The 19,552-nt window shown below is 42.4% G+C and overlaps 1 protein-coding gene across 8 annotated transcripts in view; it reads left to right on the top strand.

Annotated features, from left to right (window-relative positions):
• Positions 1–19,552, top strand: part of rapgef2b (Rap guanine nucleotide exchange factor 2b) — a 169,048-nt gene that overhangs the window by 87,510 nt on the left and 61,986 nt on the right. For all 8 annotated transcript variants that reach the window (XM_079557229.1, XM_079557228.1, XM_079557226.1 and 5 more), the window contains one exon: positions 2,306–2,473. In XM_079557229.1, the coding sequence (XP_079413355.1) occupies positions 2,306–2,473 (168 nt within the window). The remainder of the gene's footprint in view (positions 1–2,305; positions 2,474–19,552) is intronic.

Raw genomic sequence — 19,552 nt, 5'->3', positions numbered from 1 at the left:
CCAGACCTCACATTTTTGTCTACATAAAGTATAATTTGCGCACAAATGTTCAAATTGACTTCTAACCAGGGCTGTACAGTATATTGCCAAGTTATCATTATTGCAGTATATATATAACGCAAGAAGCCACAATCATCAATCTGTTAAAAATCCTAGAGATCTTTCCATAAGTTCTGTCTGTGTCATGAATTTCTTAATTTAGTTCCATATGAGCCTTGTTTTGGTGCTAATTAAGTATTTAAAGTCTTGTTTTGATAGCCGTACTACTTCTCTTTGGGGAATTCAACACACATCAACATTTACGTACTCATTTTATAAACCCTAGCATTGTCTCAAGTAAATCAAATATATGTTTTGGCCCATAAGAAAGACATTAATGTGTACAGTTCTTTGCTTAACACAATGAAAATCTTCAGTGATATTTTGTTGGCGACTATAAAATACCTGTCGGTGTTTTATAAGAATGCTGCGTTCTCACGTGGCCGCCGGGGGCACATCCGAGCCGCACGCCGCACTTCGAGCCGAGAGGTTTGCAATTAGACGCACACAATCAACACTCCTGCTCCGTGGCACCCAGCACCCATGCTGTTGTCATGGCAGCAGTTGGTACGGCGGCGAGAGATTTTAGCGGCGTAATCCCATTCGAGTAGGGACGGCTCTGAAATCCGAGGCTATACCGTCAGAGAGGGAAAGCGAACCAAAATAACAGCTTAAAACACGCCATACAATCAACATAAGCTGCCCATTTGGGAGACTCGAAGGAAATTGCACAGTAAGGCCGCGCTGATTGCAAGGCTGGGGTGGCGTTTTGCAGAAATTTTCACACAGAAAAGTGGAACGTCTTCTCCAACTGCATAAAATTACTGAAACATCTCATCTCGGCATGTTATTTGATGGTGTTTCTCGTTCATATCTCGGATCAAAAAAACACTGATGAGAGTGTAATAATAGAGTGTAACAATAGAATACAAAGCTATAAAAGTGCACAGAAAATCTTTTTTATATATACAGTATTGTAGTAAAAAAAATACTAGCATTGCTTTGGCAAAGAGAAAGTAAATCGAAAATCTAGACATTTTAAATCCGTACCAATGTCAGTAAGTCCTGCCTTTGTTTCATTTAGTGACAATTATATATAATATCCTCTTTTGGCCCCTCCTGGAACCACCACCTTAACGTGGTGGAGGGGTTTGAGCACCTGAATGATCCTGGGAGCTCTGTTGTTGGGGGCTTCGTGCCCCTGGGTCTCCCCTCCCCGTTCACCCAGAAAAAGGACTGGTAGAAAATGTTCTAATGTTCCAATCTTGTTTAAATTAAATGTATGTTTTTAATTATGTCAAAACATATAAATCCATGGTCAAGTATTCATCTACATTTAAAATCAGTTTTTGTACTGTAACATCAACCTGCCCAGGGACTACAGGTGGAAATTAGCACTTTTGCTATAACCTGGTGCAATGCATCTTTCCTTTTGGTCAATGTTAAATTGTGCACTGTCCCTGTCTAAATAAAAAACATACCATACCATACCATGGCAAACAGGTCCTAGGTGACGGGTCAGACAAAGAGCAGTTCAGAAGCCCCTTATGAGAGACCTACTGGCCCAGCTCCAACAGCTGCCCCCACGACCCGGCAACGGACAAGTGGAAGAAAATGGATGGATGGATGGATGGGTCCTCTTTTGGGCTGGTCTTCTTTTGAACATTTTATTCCTTGGTTCTGATGGTACTTGGAAAGCCAAATATATATATTTTTAGAACCCCTTTAAACTTGGATTTTGCTTTATTCCCTTATTCACTTGTAGGGTGAGAAAAAAAAAGTGTGGTCTGAATTTGCCCTCAAACATCCTGTATCATTTCTCGCAACAAACTAAACTTCAGCATCATTTTCACAAAACATTAATCCAAGACACTTTTCGTTTGCTAGTTAATACAGGACGCTCATCTGGAATTGAAGAGTCAGTTTTCATCTATCATCCTGCTTTCATCTATGCCATCTCCACATCCCTCTTCCGGCATTGTCCCCCCCCCATTAGCAATTTTTTGTATCAAGTGCACCCGTTGACGTAGGTGTGCAGCCCACACGTGTCTATTTTTACGCCTGTGTGCGGCGCAGGAGTGGAGGGAGGATGCGTGAGGGGAGTGGGTAAGAGCGAGGGAGTAGGAGGAGAGGGAGGGAGGGAGGGAGGTGCTGGGCTGATGCTGACTGTTTGGTTTTGCGGAGAGAGAGAGAGATAGAGAGAGAGTTGCTCGAAAGACACAGAAAGAAAAAAAGCTTGCGGATCTAACTATGGCTGTCCCGGCAGGTGGACTATATGGACGAAAATGAGGAGTACTTCCAGCGGCAAGCCTCGCACAGACAATCACGCCGGCGCTTCCGGAAGATCAACCAAAAGGGCGAGAGGCAGACCATCATCGACACCGTGGATCCCTACCCCACCGGGAAACCACCGATAGGACGGGTATACCACACGGTGAGTTTTCATCTTTATTACCGTCGCTGCAGTGCTGATGAGGATGCGCTCTCCGTCTCTTTCCGCCGCTGTGGCACTTCCCTTTCATTTTCTGTGCAGAACTTTCCAGGCTGCTCCCCCGTAACCCTCGCTGTGGGCTCGTCTCCTGAGCCGCTGTGTTGTTGTGATGCTGAATAGAAAGCTAGCTCTTGTTCCCCACAGGTTGCCCTCCAAATGTGTTTTTAAAAGTGTGTTCCTACCCCAGAGCATTCCTCCCTGTGGTGCGCTGTTGTCATTTCCCTCCTCTTTCTTGACTGTTGGTAGATCTCGCCTTTTCAGTATGCAGTGTCTCTGACATGTCTAAGCCCTGCCAGGCACTCCGATTTGTGCCTGTTCTCTAATACAAATGCTTTATTTCTTTTTGACTGTTAATAGATCTCACCTTTTTAGGATGCAGTGTTTCTTGACGTGTAGTAGACCCTGGCAGGCTACCTTAGTCTAGTTTTACATGGTCATAGCACATCAAAAGTGGCTAATATAGCAAAATACGGTGTGCTGATTTTTGCTTGTTGTCCAATATAAAGGCTTTATTTCTCTGGCTGTAGATCTTGCCTTTTTTCTGGCAGGCTACCATTGTGTAATGTTCTGTGGCTTTACTATACTGTATGCATTAAGGGCAGTGACACAGTCTAGTTTCCCTTGCTGGAGTCTTAAAGGAAGCCAAACACTTCAAAATATGTCTTTTATTTGTCCCTGTCTTTGAGCATTCCTCCTTGTGGTTGTTCTGTTCAAATCTTACAGTATTCTAAGTGCATACATTGACCAAACCCAGGCATGTCGCCGCAGTCTGACTTCACAGTCGAGCCTCCTGCTTGAGTCGCAGTGTACACCCTACACAAATATTTTGTAATAGCCTTGTGATCCGATTCGAGTTGCACATCATTAACAATCCCAGATCACTGTTGAGTGCACTTCTGATGGGTGTTTTATGGCTGTTTTCCACACATTGGCTAAATGACGGTAGCCTGCCGTAGTCTAATTAGCCACACATCCTCTTTGCGCTAGCTTGTGTGCTGTTTGTGTATTAAAACTCGCTTCCTGGAAGACTTATCAGGCTCCTGTGAACTGTATTGTGATGTTCTCTTCCCTTTAGAAAGAAGGCTAGCTCTTGTTCCTCCAGAATATGTTGAAAAATCTGTTTCCAACCCGTGAGCATTAGAACCTCTTGCATGCTAATGTTGCTATGCTATGCTGCTTTGTTCACACTTCCTTGTTATTTTGTTGAGCCACCACTCAAAATCCTAATTGCATTTTGAAAACTCCCTTGTCTCATATGCTGTTTCAGTTCTGCTATCAAGTTGTATTTAAGTGTGCGAGTATGCTAGCTAGCTTGACTTACTTTATGAATACTGTGTTAGCGTAGTTTAAGTTCAATGGCCATTTAAAAACGTTTGCGTAAACTCTCTAGTCTTCCAGGAGTTTTGCATCTGACCTAAAATTTTGCGTGCTAATGTTGCTCTACTATGCTGCTTTGTTTACATCTTCCTTGTTTGAAAACTCCCTTGTCTCATATGCTGTTCCAATGTTTCAGTTCTGCTATCATGTTGTAGCTATGCTAGTGAGGTATGTAAGTATGCTAGTTAGCGTGACTGAATACTGTGTGGATCCATGGCGATGCTGGTGTTCCATTAGTAAAATGGTTGTCTTGTCCTCCAGGGGTTTTGCATCGTACCTACATTTTTAAAAAGGTAGTCATCTGGACTGGGTTTTCGTCACTGGGGTTCCAGACCAGCAGATGATCAGAACCGGTTAGCATTCTTGCTCCATGGCAGGATGGTCCCCGGTTTGATGTCGGGGCCAGGTGGAACGTTTCTGTGTGGAGTTTGCATTTTCCTCCCGTGTCTGTCCCCTACCACTTAAAAACATGTACAATCGGGTCCCCTTGTGGCCCAGGACTTCCCATGAAAAAGACATTCAAAAGTTTCAGTGTTATATCAAGGGCCTCCGATAATTACCAGTCTTGGCATGTAGAACAAAACTTTTTTACACCGTCTGGAGTTGTCTTTTGAATCTTGTGTTTACAGAAACCATAGCCTTGCCCGTCTCAGTTAAAAAGAGCCGAGTAAAGCACTACCTTTGTTTGTTGTTAAGAGCGGAATTCTTCCCTCGGCTGAAAACATAGCAATTGAGTCGAATGCAGTTGTTTGCGCTGAAGCGAACGGTGCACGTCTGGCCCATTGAGGTCAGGCGGCTTTTCACTGCCTCCACAGCTTGTTGCTTTGCTGGTTGTTATCTTGACTGTGAGTACTTGTGTGTGGCAGCCCTGTCGGGACATATTTCTGGCTAAGAAGCAAATGGAAAAGGATAGTTATGAGATGGATTCTAATTTTGAGTTTCTTGCAATACTTGGGTATGTAAAAGGGAAAAAAAAGACACTTGCTGCACAGTTGTTTGCATTCAGTCTGTGTGGAGCCTGTATGTGTCATGCATGTGTCTGGAGTGCTTTTCAGTGTAACATACATGCTATTACTACAGCTATTGAAGGTACTTCTATTGAATATTGCCTCAAATCTGTGTACAATTCCCACTGAAACCGCTTTAAAGTTGTTTTTCTAAAGGCTGGTCCCAGTGCTGTGCCTTATTCGGAAAAGAACATCTTAAATGAGTTTGCCACCCGCTCATGACCAAAGCTAGTTTTATGACATATTACATAACATACTCGGACTTCGAGGTGCACTCGGGAGTTTTCTTTTTCTTTTTCTCTGGGAATGGGAAACAAAACACTTTCACACTAATGATGCCGACACAGTTCCACAGCATTCTCTTCATTCCCTGACGTTCCCTTGTGGTTTTGTGAGTGAACTTCCTGGGGGGAAAAAAAAACTCCAAAACAACTACTCTTATATATATAAAAAAAAAGGCAAATGCGGCAAAACATCACCCTCCCTGCCAACCCTCAGCCGCACCCTGTCTCCTAAATTTAGCCTCCTATTCAAAAAAAGACTGCATTGAACTTTCTCATGGCCTGACATCTTCCGTCGCGCACACACACACACACACGAACACGCACACGACCGGCGTTCCTGTGGGAAGGATGTGAGCGTGCCGCCATGGCAACCAGCCGGTCCCGAATGGGCTCCGGCTGCGAGTGCACTTAAAAGTACAGTAAGAGGAGGAAAGGCGCTATATACGCCAACAAGAGCTGCTGAGTGGAGTGACAGTGGCGGCGATGTAAAGCTGACATAGCAGGCTTAATCTCCCCCCCCCCCCGACGTTTTAGGATGCGGTGTTCAAGACGCTATAGCCGTCGCTTTGCTTTGAGCCGTGTTTAGGAGCAGAGAAATACACGGGGGGGGGGGGGGGGGGGGGAAGACAGGATGCGACTCCAGCAGGGAAGGTTTTTACTTAAGCTTAGTCACTCCTTAGTCACTCTAGGTGCAGAAAAATCAAAACATCACAAGGCGAAACGGATTCTGAGTGTCGCTGCTCTGCCGGAAATGCAGCGAGAATGACAAGCAGAGAAGAGGTAGATGGTGAACCTCGGGTGCCAAACACTTTGAGGTTAAGGACATGTTGGTCAGGAAACGGAGGTACAATGTGACGGTAATTTTATGAATGCTTCAGGAAAACGGTAGTCATTAGTGCCTCTTAGTGCACTCTTTTAAGTTGCTATGAAAGGCTAGAAGGTTAACGTTCCTGCGCTGTCTGTTAAACTCAAGTTAAAGGAATAGGCCACCGTTTTTACATACTAAGATATGTTCTTACCTCACTTTAGACGTGTTGATATATCCCCGTCTGGTCTTTGTCCGTGCGCTCTGCCAGGCAAACGGAGCACATACGCAGCCTCTCCCACGTGTCCTATAGCTCCAAAAAAGCTCACGATAGAAGCTACCAAGCTCTTCCACGTGTTCCCTATTTAAATAAAGTTACGTGAAGTGTTTTCATGCGAAGTATATTCGATAAAACGTCCGCGCAGTAACTCCTAAAGGTTATTGCCGGAAGTGAGCGGGGGAAGTCTTTAGGAGTTACTACGCGGACGCTGTGCTCCTCGTATCATTACGCCTCACAATATAGTCCCCCTTTTTATTTGCTTATAAAATCGACATGCTACATTTCTGGGTAAATATACTTCGCATGAAAACACTTCACGTAACTTTATTTAAATAGGGAACACGTGGAAGAGCTTGGTAGCTTCTATCTTGAGCTTTTTCGGAGCTATGTGACATGTGGGAGAGGCTGTGTATGTGCTCCGTTTGCGTGACAGAGCGCACGGACAAAGACCAGATGGGGATATATTAACTCGGCTAAAGTGAGGTAAGAGCATATCTCAGTATGTAAAAACGGTGGCCTATTCCTTTAAACATAAGTCCGTGCTCAGAAAGAAATGATTTCAAATTCACAAGCTAGTGTTTGGCCACTGTTTGTACTTGGCATCGGTCATTCAGTCACGCTCACGATTACGATCATCATTGCCTCTGTTTCGATTTTGGAATGGTCCAATCGCAGCTGCGTATTTGTCGATTCAAATGTGGAAAAAGTGGACACACCGCCATGTTTGTTTTGACTGCATCAAAAGAGACAATCATGCACTTTTTTACGTGACTCTCCATGTCTTTTTCAGCTGAGTAACATTTGTGCGACAATGCGAACGCAAGTATTTTGAGGGACGACCGACGACCGCTAGAAACGCCTTTGTTGTCCACATTTTGTTTTCGTTTCCACCAGTTTGGGTTTGCTCGACGAGGCTGCTAACCACAATTGGATGACGATCACCCATAAACTATTACAGCATGTGGGAAAGAAAAAAAAAAAAGGAGCGTGCTACTTTTCGAGTAAGTGCACCATCGATCAAGCACAGTCGCTACACGTTTCTTGTTTACTAGCATCTCCGTTCTTTCAAATCATGCTTCGGACTGTATCTCCAAAATGGCTAATTTATTCCTCCGACTGATCCGCGCTTGCCTCGGATGATGTCATTTTTCCGCCTCAAGTAGCTTCATATAAAACCTAATGGCTTTTTGTGAGCATGATGACATACCATTGCCCCCTTTCATCTTCAACTCAATATTCAATCTCTCGACCAAATGTATCATAATGCCTTTGGAGGCTGATGGAAGCTTGGCTGCCAGTCTTCGCCAATGTGTCTGACCGACATCAAACAGCCGCTCGCTCGCTCACACGCCATACTCCTATACATGCCGGGACACACTGGTGAATTGACTTGCCCAAGGACACGACAACTGTGTGCCTTGGTTGAAGCTTGAATCGAACCACCAATCTTCCAGTTGTAAGATGATACTCACTGGCATTGCCCTGCCAAAAGTTATAACCAATGGGCTCCGTGCATTGAATGTTTTTGGCTAACTTCCTGTTGGCTAGTAGTGGCTTCCTGTCCCAATTTTATCTTTTCTTTTTTTCTTTTTTACATAAATTAAACAGTAAAAAAAGATTTAAAAGACGGAAGAAGACTTAAAGACTTGTCAAGCCGATTGTGTTTCATAAAAATTAGTTCAAATGGTGGTGCTAGTTTAAAAATATGCTAGCTTTAAGAGTTGGCGATGTCTTGTTGAAATCAATAAAAATTGTTACATGGCAGGAAACACGCAGCTGTTGGGTAATTTCTCACATGTTAAAATCTTTACTCTGGATGAAGATATGGCGGAGACTTCTGTGTTCATAACTATGTGCGTTAGCCTTGAAGCTAAAGGCTAACGTTTATTTAGCGCTAACAAATGGTAAAATAGCAAAACCATCTGAACAAATTTTTATGAAACACACTCAGCTTGACGTTTATTAAAGTTTTCTGTTTCTTATCTTATTTTAATTTTAATTTACGTCAACATGCGGACAGGAAGTAGTCTTCACCCTGCACTGGCCAACAGGAAGTTAGCAAAAAACATTTGTTGCACAGAGCCTATAGATGGAGGATCGAGCCTGCCTACAGTGGCCGAACTCAGCCGTTACGGAAACTGTACCTCTTGTTACGCATAAAGAGTTAAACCAGGAAAAACTAGGTCCTTTATTGTCTAAGCAATATCCTGAATATAATTGTGTTTAAGGTGAAAAATGTGTGAAAAAACGTGTCACATGCACTTAAAGTCTCTTATAGCTGAAACAGCAAGAATGCTTCTTTGTGTCTCCCAGTGCATGCAAACAGACCTGTACGTTTGTCCTATACATGCTTCGTCAGCGTACAGTGGCCAACGCGGTGCCATTTTAATCGCTGAAATATGAATGCAACCTTGCAGTGGCGGTCCCATCGGGAGCCCGTGCACAAATACGGCCCACTCTCCTTTCGCCATGATCCAAAGTACCGCCATTATCTCTGTGACGCGAACAGTTCAAGTGCTTTATTTATAGGAGTAGTAAACAGAGTCTGTGAGGTCAATGGCCACTTTTGCAGAAGTGAAAACACAGAGCAGTGCCATCAACTTTGACCTCTTTACATTTACTGATTCAAAATAAACCCACAGCTAAGCAGGACAGACATTTCCAACCAAAGGCAGCAATCTTTTTCCACAAAGTGAAGCCTGGGCTGTCACAACAAACTGTAGCTTTTTCAGTCAATTTTTTCAACCTTTTTGCTTGTAGAGGAAAAACACTACATGTTTCTGTGGATTAGTTGCGCGAGGCAGTGTTTATTATGGCACACGTGTCGAATGTGAGGGCAGATCAGCGGGTTAACACTTGCGGCCTTTGTTACGATTGGACACAAGTTATTTTGAGAGTGACTTTATTCAGCTGCTCTCCGCCCCCCCCTCCACACACTCACACACAAACACACTCCGAACAGGCAGCGGCTTCATAGGAGGTCCTTAATGCCCGTTTGTGAAGCCGCTTTTAGCCCGTGCGAGATTTCAGTGAAGATGTGAAATGGAGGTGATGCTGTCTCGCATTTGGGACGGTAACAAGTATGACAGAGCCAGGAGAAAAACAATAGGCTTACGTGGCAGTGCGAAATGCAAATTTGTTATGCATTCAAGTGCTTATACAATGAAATGAAGGTTTAAACTGAACTCCAGTGAACGAATGTGAGCATCGTGCTGTTGAAATTACAGTAAATTAACAAAATAATCCAAATATGCTCAAATACCCACGCTTCATTTTTAATCCAGGTTGACTCCACCAGTGTTAATTTCGTCGACTAAAATATTTAGTCTTAATTTTAGTCAAAGTGTTATTTTTGACGACTAAAATTGGACTAAGACTAAATTAAAAGTTTTTCATGAGACTAAAACTATAACTAAAATGTCCAGATATTTTAGTCGACTAAAATAAGACCAAATAAAAATGAAAGGGAGAGACTAAAATCATCCAAACTTCTATTGACCGTCTGAATGAGCCTCAGATCATGTAAATTCTCTGCCAAAGGATCAGCTCTGAGCTTTGTTCATGTGGAAGCAGCTCCATGAAGCAGAGGAACAAGATTAAATATGATTATAATAAATATTATAAATGCAAAGTCGACTAAATTCGTCTTAAATTTAGTCGACTAAATTTACTACTAAATTTACTCGACTAAAACTAGACTAAAATTGAATTACATTTTCGTCAAAAGACTAAGACTAAAACTAAATTAAAATATGTTGAGAAAATTAACACTGGACTCCACCTATATTTTCTACATTTGCTCCATTATTCCACATGGCTTGATTCAAAACGTCAGGGGGGCATCTTGCACCTTCAGTATCTAAGAATATTCCACATTTACAATACTTTTCAAACACTAAATGACTCAGAAAATATTTGTCCAAATACAAACAAAATTCCCAAACAAGCTACCAATATAAAATGTGTCAATATCCGTGTATTGTTGCACCACTGCTAAATACCCATTTGTTTTTTTGTCATAGTACACACAGCCACTTAGACTTCAAAGTAGATCCAATCCGCCGTCACACCCACTTTAACCAAACTCCGTTCTTAATTTTATCAATTATCATCCCCATTGTTTAATCCCCCCTCTCGTCACAGAGCGCTCCCCTTCGCTCCGGCTAGCGTCCCCTTTGCTGCGAGCGCATGAACGATATCTCTCCTCTGGGTGCACTCCGTCATCAGTCGGGCATTCATGGCCCCAAACAGCTGTTCCATAATTATACAAGCAGCATGAGGCGCGCGATCAATATTCCCCGTGCTCCCTCTGAACCCGGGGAGCCTGCTGGTTAGCCCGGTCGCCCCGCAATCAAAGGGTCGTACGTCTAATCCGCACCAAGGCTAAAGTCTCAGTCACTGCGGTGCCCTGTCGGAGCGTCCTTGAACGTGACATTCGTTCAATCATATGGAGGCTAATATATGCGAGATGGATTTCAAGTATGTGTTGGTCAAATTAACCATTGGCAGTTCTCTATTCGTGAGTGGGTAGTTTTTGTTCTTGTCTCGTAAAACGTCAATTGTGGGGACTCAATTACAGAAATCTATCATAATGGGACAATTTTTCGCTTCTCAACCAACACCACCAAGCGCTCATTCACACACTATTCACACAGGCAAGGCAGGTGAATGGTTTTTCTCTAGGACCATGGACTGTAAATTAGGAATGGGCTAATTAGCCTCCTTCTTCCTTAAGCCATAATGAAATGGGGACAGGCTTCACAAGTTCCTCACTCTAATGAACTTTCCATTGTAAAGTTTTAGCCCCTCTTTAAGTCATTACTGAACATTATTGGCTCGTCATTCTTCACGTGTTTGTCTTAACACTTGCAACATCATCTTATCCCATTCTAAATACAGGAGCTGGCTCCCAAATCGCAGCCAAACTGCTAACATGAATGAGCTTCAGTTAGCTTGCGCTGGAGCTTTGGAGGAAGCCAGTCTCACTTAGTCTGTTTTTAATTTACAGTCTATTCACTTTATTCCGGAGGTTCGCATAGATACAGACGGCATCTCTGAAATCGCCCATATATGGTCATGTTTGAAAACAGTTAAGGGGGAAAACAATTTGGAGAAAAATCTAAACTTTCTCTAATTATTCAAAAACTACTTTAACAAATGCTGAATTATGAATATAGTTTTCTACTAAATAAAGATACAAAGACATGGAGAGGAGCAAAGTGGTTCAACAGCCCATAAATACATAAATAACGGAGAATGCTAACATGATGCTACATGTTAGCATCGGGCTAATGCTAACGGTTAGCTAGTACTAGCTACAACTGCCGTTTTTTCACTTCTACTGAACAATCTGCTGTGAGAAAATATCCATATGGGCCGGATTTAGACTTGACTTTATTTGTATGTGATAAATAAGTTCATATTCCATCAGGAAATGGATAAAAAGAGTTAAAAAAAAGTGTTTCTTTAAAGATTCTATTTTCCCCCTTGGCGAAGCCCCGCCCCCTTCTATGACGAGATGCCGTCTGTATCTATACACTGCGTTCCAAATTATTATGCAAATTGGATTTTTGTGTCAAAAAGGTTAAAAAAAAGCAATAATAATGAAACTCATGGATGGTATCGTGTCTTGGGGCTCTATGAATCACTGACATGAATCTCAGAGACCTGGGATGATTAGTTGTCGGGTTAAGCCCAGTTAAGGGAAAAACTACTGAAAAAGGGTGTTCCACTTTATTATGCAGATCATCATTTTCAAGCTATATGGTAAAGAAAAAGGGACTTTCTGCTGATGAAAAGCGTGAAATAGTTGAATGTCTTGGTCTAGGTATGAAAACCTTCGATATTTCATGAAAGATTAAGTGTAATCATCATACAGATAAGAGATTTGTGGATGATTCAGAGCACACTCGGGTTTGTGCCGATAAAGGCACAATGTGGACGGTTTCTGCCAGACAAACACATCAGATTAAGAGAACAGATGCCACAAAGCAGCATACAGGTATTTGAAGCTGCTGGTGCCTCTGGAGTCCCCCAAACATCAAGATGTAGGACCCTCCAGAGGCTGCAGTTGTGCATAAACCTTCTATCCAGGCCTCCCCTAAACTGTTAATTGAAGCTGATGAACAGAAACGGCTGCAGTGGCTCAGAAATACATGAGGACTCATTTTCAAACAGTCTTGTTCACTGGTGAGCGCCGTGTAGCCCTGGATGGTCAACTCAATGGAGTAGTGAATGGTTGGTGAATGACCACAATGTCCCAACAAGGCTGTGACGTCAGTAAGGAGGGGGCGGAGTCATGTTTTGGGCCAGAGTCATGGGGAGAGAGCTGGTCGGCCCCATTAGGTCCTTTTAGGCTCCCTGAAGGTGTGAAAATGACCTTTGAAAAATATGTGGAGTTTCTGACTGACAACTGTCTTCTATGCTACAAAAAGAAGAGCCGTGCTTTCCCGAACAAAATCCTCTTCATGCATGACAACGCCCCATGTCCTGCTGTAAAGAAAACCTCTGCATCACTGGCTGCTATGGGCATAAAAGGAGAGAAACTCATGATGTGGACCCCCTCCTCCCCTGACCTCAACCCTATTGAGAACATTTGGAGCCTCAACAAAAAATACTTCTATGAGGGTGGGAGGCAGTTTTCATCCAAACAGCAGCTCAGGGAGGTTATTCTGACATCCTGCAAAGAAATCCAAGCAGAAACTGTCCAAAAACTTACAATTTTAAAGGATTTAAGAATTTTGAAGCTGCTATCACACAAGGGCTCCTATGTTAAAATATAACTTGACTTGTTAATATTTTTTTGACTGAAATAGCTTTTGATTTCAGTAAATATGACCTCCTAATGCTACACATTCAACAAATGACCATTTTCAGTTAATTACAAGCTTTAAAATGTATTGAAACGATGAGTTGCATAATAACTTGGAACAGTGGATTTTGAGGTTTTGACTATATTTATTTTTGAAAAAAATACTGTTATCACTAGGAAATTTTTTCCACCACATTTAAATGATCCTCTACCAGTTAAAGACTTAAAAATTATGCTGACTCTCATTTGAGTTGACAATTTAGAAAATCTTAGAAAAATGTCATTTGCATAATAATTTGGAACGCAGTGTAGGTACCTCGGATAAAAAGGTAGTCTGTGCCAGCCTGAACCAGGATTTGAACCGCCAACCGTATTATACGTCAATCCACTCTGCCATTTGCACTTTACAAGATTGACAAGCTTCTCAAATAAGGCACTTCCTACTCGCTGCCACTTATGTAGCCACAGCTGCCCTTGAGGCTGAGTAACACAATCGTGGCCGATGATCTGTGCTAATGGCCACTTTAATCATTCACTCTCACACGAGGAAAAGTATTTACCCAAGGACAACAAGAGTGTGCTGTAGTAATATGATAATGTGATTTTTAATAAAAAATCATATTTTAAGAAGTATTTACAATAGAATAGGCAATGCTAATGAAAGCAAGTGCCTCCTCCCCACATGCCCACTGGCACACAAGGGTCCAAGTTCCAGTCGGAAAGCGCATAATTCTAAATCCGCCTAATCCGGAATGTTTACTTAAAATGCCAGTCCTGCACACTGTACTTTTAATGAGGTGGCCGTAAAGCTTGCATTAGTGTAAGTGGCTAAAGTGCAAAAGCAGTTAAACTGTCCTTTCACTGTTCCTGTCGTACATGTGTGCACAGACAGCCCCAGTTATCCAAAGTTAGGCAGTCCTCATTGGAAAGACACAACTTATAATAGGATCTGTAGCTATAAGTTTTGTCTTTCCAATGAGACAAAACTTATCGCTGTATTGCAATTGTGGTTTGGTAAACAATTTACTTTTTGAAGTTTAACGTCTACTATCTACTGCATACGCGTTCCAATTAGTATTCTTTGTTGATTTTGTTGAATAAAAGATGGAACCTAAAGTATCCACCGCATTTTTAAAGCCCATAAACCATCACCGACACATTCTGAATGGTTCTGCTCTCTATCTGTGTTCATCACGGTCCCATTGATTTGTCAGCACGCTGTAAGCTAAACGTAGTGGCTTGTACCTTGGTTTTAATCATGTGAAATTTCCCATTACTGCCAGCGCAGGGCAATCCACATACGAGACATTCAAAAATGCGACATTGATTGGTTTCATCTTGTAAAAATGCACTAAAGGGAGTTAATTGCCCAAAGATATCAGCTTTTATTAATCCATCCTCTCACATAACTTCTCCTAATGAGCCTTTTATTGTGCGCCTCAAGGTCAACTTTGCAACAGCGATCTTGCCACTAATCTTCGGCTAAATATAATGGTATGTGCGCGAGCCGGGATAATAAAACTTTGTGCATGTAAGCGTGTACCTGTCCTTGGCGAGCCGGCGGCAGCAGCGCTCACCTTGAAAAAGAATCCCTCCAGGTCTTGAGAACAAAAGCGCTCTTGAAGCAGATAAAAGGATTTCATGTCGGCCGGGGACAACGGCGCTTCTCAGTCAAACCCGTGTTTATTAAAAGGAGCTGTGTGTTTTGATACGGTCGTCGCTATTGTTGAAGTCAATTTACTAAAAGGCCTCTGGAGTGCATAAGGATGTTAGCCCGACAGATGATGGACTGTAGGTTTGAGATCTTGGATTTCTGTTCTGAAATTCTGGGTTTGCAGTATTGCAGTAGTAGTAGTTAGTAGTTATTAGTATGTATAACTAAATTGTGGTTAGTTGATCTTGAGTTTGGAGTTCTGTGTCAACATTTGCTCCAGGCTGTGCTGGAGCTACTTTCTCATAGTTAAGAATTGCATAAGATAGTAATATTAAAGGGACTATACGGAGTTTAAAAATGTTAAAACTAAGTATTTTCATTCCCCCTACATGTTCCATTCATGTCCTATTGTGTAGAATGAGCTCAGACCTGTTCACCACAACTGCCTCTATAATCCTGCGCTGTCACTCAAAAAGGTGTTAATTCGGGTCCGAAGTGCCGTCATGCACAAGCTTAAAGGGGGGGTATTATGCAAAATCTACTTTTTCAAGCTTTACATCATGTTATTATGTCATTCCCTCATCAAAAACATGCCTGAAGCGTTGCCTTGGCACATTCACGTATTTTTGAGTAATCTGCAAAAACTCTGATGGCAGCCATTTTAGGGATAGGTTCCCTAGGAACGCCCCCACCTCCCGGAGACGCCTCCAAGCTTTCGTCACCTGCTGAATAACCAACCACTGCCCCTCAGCAGAACCCCCTCCCCACTGATGCCACAGACAGCGTGTGGAGGGGGCGTGTCGGAAAGGCTCAGAGGTTTTTAAAGAGACAGAGGCCTAGTTCAAGACATTCACTACAGCCATTTTGAGAGAGCAGTTTTATACAAGGCAGTTTTTCTAATTTACTGCATTTACAGACCAACAGAAGGTTTCGTCATCATTGTAGTGTGCTATAGACTGGTGCTATGTGATTGAAAAAAGCATAATACCCCCTCTTTAATATAGAAGCTGCAGTTACACATATGACCTGAGGTGGCAGTAGTGAGCGTAAAATGGATAACTTGCATTTAGCCAATTTAAAGATGGATATCATGCAACATTGACTTTTGAGAGCTCCTTTACTCAGTAACAATGTTGTTCCGTCATCAAAAAACATACTTGGAGATCTTCTTTTGAGCCACTCGCGCAAGTTTGAGACATTTTTTAATCTTCTGCTGTGTCGATACAATGCTATTCATGTTCACCCCACGCCAAACCGACAGTCAAAGACATCGCCAACGCTTCACCTCTACAAAACAATGCACCGCACTGAGACACCGGACATGTCCCGTCAGCCCGAAGTGGAGGTATGATGGGGGAGCGAGGGGAGGGTTGAGCTGGTGCTTGTTGAACCAGGAAGAATGGCTCAGGTAGACTTTGAATAACCCGTTTCATATCATTAAAGCAACTTGTGTAAGGATGGCGATCAAAACCAAATTACCTTTTTGTGTTTTGTCGACAAAAGCAGGAGTTCGCGTTGCTGAAAGAAATTGACATGGAAAGGTCTGTCGGGGACCATGGCCATTCTGGTCTGGGATCAATGTTTTCGATCTCTGAGAGCTAAAGGTTTTTCTGACTGAATGGAAGAAGAATTTGAACTTGTTTGTGTTCTGGTCCAGGCTCTGCATGGCATGATAAAATGAATGCCTCGGCACAGTTCTGAAAATATGGTACGTTAGGTGTCTGAATAGGTTTGTGCGTAGTTTAGGCATAATGTTCTTGATCTGTGTCTGGCCAAATGTTCTGTGAGGCTGACGTGAAAAGTACAAGAACCACCTGAGCAAAGATCTCCGCTTTGTACCTCGCCACTTGGCATTCAGGACTTTTGGCAATTACTCCAACCTATTCATCGCATTTGTCACTTGGGGCTTTATATTCATCGTTACAGGCCATTTCATGTCATCGTACCCGGTTTTGAGTTCCAGTTCGAGAAAGCATCTGTTACTTTGATGCACTACACATCACTCCCTCCTCTCCTCTCACTTCCCCTCTCCCTCGACTGACAAGTGGCACCTTTGATAACTTCCATCTCCTCTTCTGTTTTTTTTTTTTTTCTCCCTTCTCTTTTACATGGCAGTCTCCATCCCCGGAACGCAATAAACCTCAGGTATCGTATCTATTCTCACCTGCCTGTCTCTTTGTGCTCGTATAGCCTAGACGTGTTGCTCTCCCTAGCTCTATTTGTTGTCACCGTAGACTCCCGTAATAAACACCCTCCAGTCCGTGGCACACTGGCTGATAAAGAGGGAATGGGGGGGGGGAAAGGGGGGGAAGCCAGCCTGCGTTTCCTGCTTCCATTAACACGACATCAACTGCGAAAATGCCGCCGAGAGGAAACGCGTTTACTTATGCGGAGAAAAATGCCGTGCCCGAGTCAGATTCACGATTCGAGGAGTGATGACAGGAGGGATGATAAGCGTGGCCCGGGCGCGGCTTATGGGCCTGTAAACTCAAGATAATGGCCACAGTTTAGCTGATTGAAGGGTTGTGAATCTCAAAGCGAGTTTCCCATCGGCGATAATGGTATTGACTGATCTTAAGGCGGTCAGGAGTGTTATCATTATCCCAGCGGCGCGGGGGCGGTGTTCTGGGAGGCAGTGTCATGCCGTGAACGTTTGTGTCACGTATTTTCACTTTCAGAATGATTTATTATGTGGCTAATCTGGATTTAATTTGTATTAATGCTCTGAAGGAATTGCCCCTTGTGGGATCAATAAAGTTACCTGAATCTGAATTTATACTAGATACAGACGGCATCTCTGGGAATGCCCATATATGGTCATGAAAGCAAACAGAGGAAAAAACTAAACTTTCTCCCATTTCTTGGCCACTACTGTAACAAATGCTGAATTAAAATATATGTTTTTCTACTAAATAAAGGTACAAAGACGTGGGGAGGAGCAAAGTGGTTCAACAGCCCATAAATACATAAAAAATAGATGGTGCTAATCCAATCCACTTTATTTATGTAGCACATTTAAACAACAAAACGTTTCCAAAGTGCTGCACATGAGGTCATAAAAACAATAAAATCAATATAAATAAATTGGCTCCACCACTAAACGAGTATGAAACAATAAATAGGAATAACAGATTAAAAACAATAAATAAGAATAAAACATATTGAAAGAATAAATAGAGACAAAACAGATTTAAAAAGACAGTAAAATAAATAAAAAGACACGGAGGTGAAGAGCCAGAGAATGGCAATGCGTTCCACAGTTTCAGGAATCAGGAGGCTAACGCTAGCTTCATGCTATGTATGCTAACGTTAGCTGTGAGTGCTGTTTATTCGCTTCTACTGAACAATTTGCTGTAAAAAAAAAAACATCCATATGGACCTGGTTTTGACTGACTGGACCTGATTTGTATGTGATACATATGTTTATCGTCCGCCAGAAAAAAAACGCTAAAATTAGTGATTCCAATGAGCAGTTTACTCCCCCCTCGGCTAGGCCACGCCCCCTTGTATGACACATTCCCGTCTATATAAGTCAAACCGTACCGAACATGGTATGACTTGACGATATTTTAACATAATACAACAAATAAGCAAAAACATTCCAGTAAATGATAAAGTCATGGGATGTTTGCTGTTAGCCTACTGTGCTACTATTAGTGTACTAGATAGTGGCTTAATTTACTGTAAGTTGTCTAAGAAGGACATTTTTAGATGTTTCTGGCAGTTGTACGCTTGTCTCTCCTGATTTAAGTTAATCTATTTGCAAAAAGTTTTTTTAATGCCTATCCAAGACTTGAATTCAAGAAGTTGAAAATGTCTCAGTCATCAATATATATACAGTGGGGAAAAAAAGTATTTGGTCAGTTTCACATAGACATTGTATTGGATTTTGGCCAAATACTTTTTTTTCCCCACTGTGTATTTTTAGTTGAATTGTTCAAATTGATCCGTTAAAACCTATTATATAACCCTATCATCCCAAGTTAACATCTCGGCATCTTGACAACTTGCTGAAATTCCTACCCGAAACAAGTGTGCGTCAGGGTTTTTTCCGGCAGCGTCGGGAAGTCGTAGGCACTGGTTGATAAGATCAGAGCTCCAGGTGCTACTGAGACCCGCGGCAAACTGGCAGAAGTAAGAGAACAAACCTGGCTGCCACTCTCCCCAGCTGCAAATCCTGCCTCCTATTTTTAGAGCCGTCCTTTGTGACAACCTGCTTCGGCTGCCGCACAACAGCCTCGGTTTGAATTGGTGCTGAATCCGTGCAAGCGCGGCCGCATTGTGCACATTTTCTACCTTCTGTATGCGTTTGTATGTATCTGTTGTGGCTTAAGCTATCAATCGGAATGTGATAGTGGAAAATGGTGGGGGAATGAACATATAATGAACATATATTTAGGCATGTATCGACATTAGAGAAGTTAATTTGGTTGACACTATGAACAGAACAGGCATTTTTGTGTAAAATAGAGTCACACCGCTAAACATACAATATCGTAAAGGTTCCCAGTAGCCCACTCCTTCAACAATGCACCAAAATTTCACTTTCTTTGTTGTCTTGAGCTGAGCAGCTGGTGTCTCTACGTGGGCACCCGCATCTTAGCCTTGTTATTTATAGCGAAATGTCAACCTCTGCGCTTTGATCCAAACGGAAAGGATATTTTTGGCAGGAAAAAAAAAACATGCTCCTTGCTCAATAACCCACCGCGGATGGAGAGCATGCGGAGAAACTAAAAGAATTTACCCGCCGCATTCAAGAACGTACTGGCATTTGATGGGCTTTTCATGTCCCCTCTGACATTCA

Source organism: Gobius niger, assembly GCF_951799975.1.
Source record: "Gobius niger genome assembly, chromosome: 5".
Taxonomy (NCBI): domain Eukaryota; kingdom Metazoa; phylum Chordata; class Actinopteri; order Gobiiformes; family Gobiidae; genus Gobius; species Gobius niger.
This window is presented reverse-complemented; position numbering and strand designations above follow the sequence as displayed.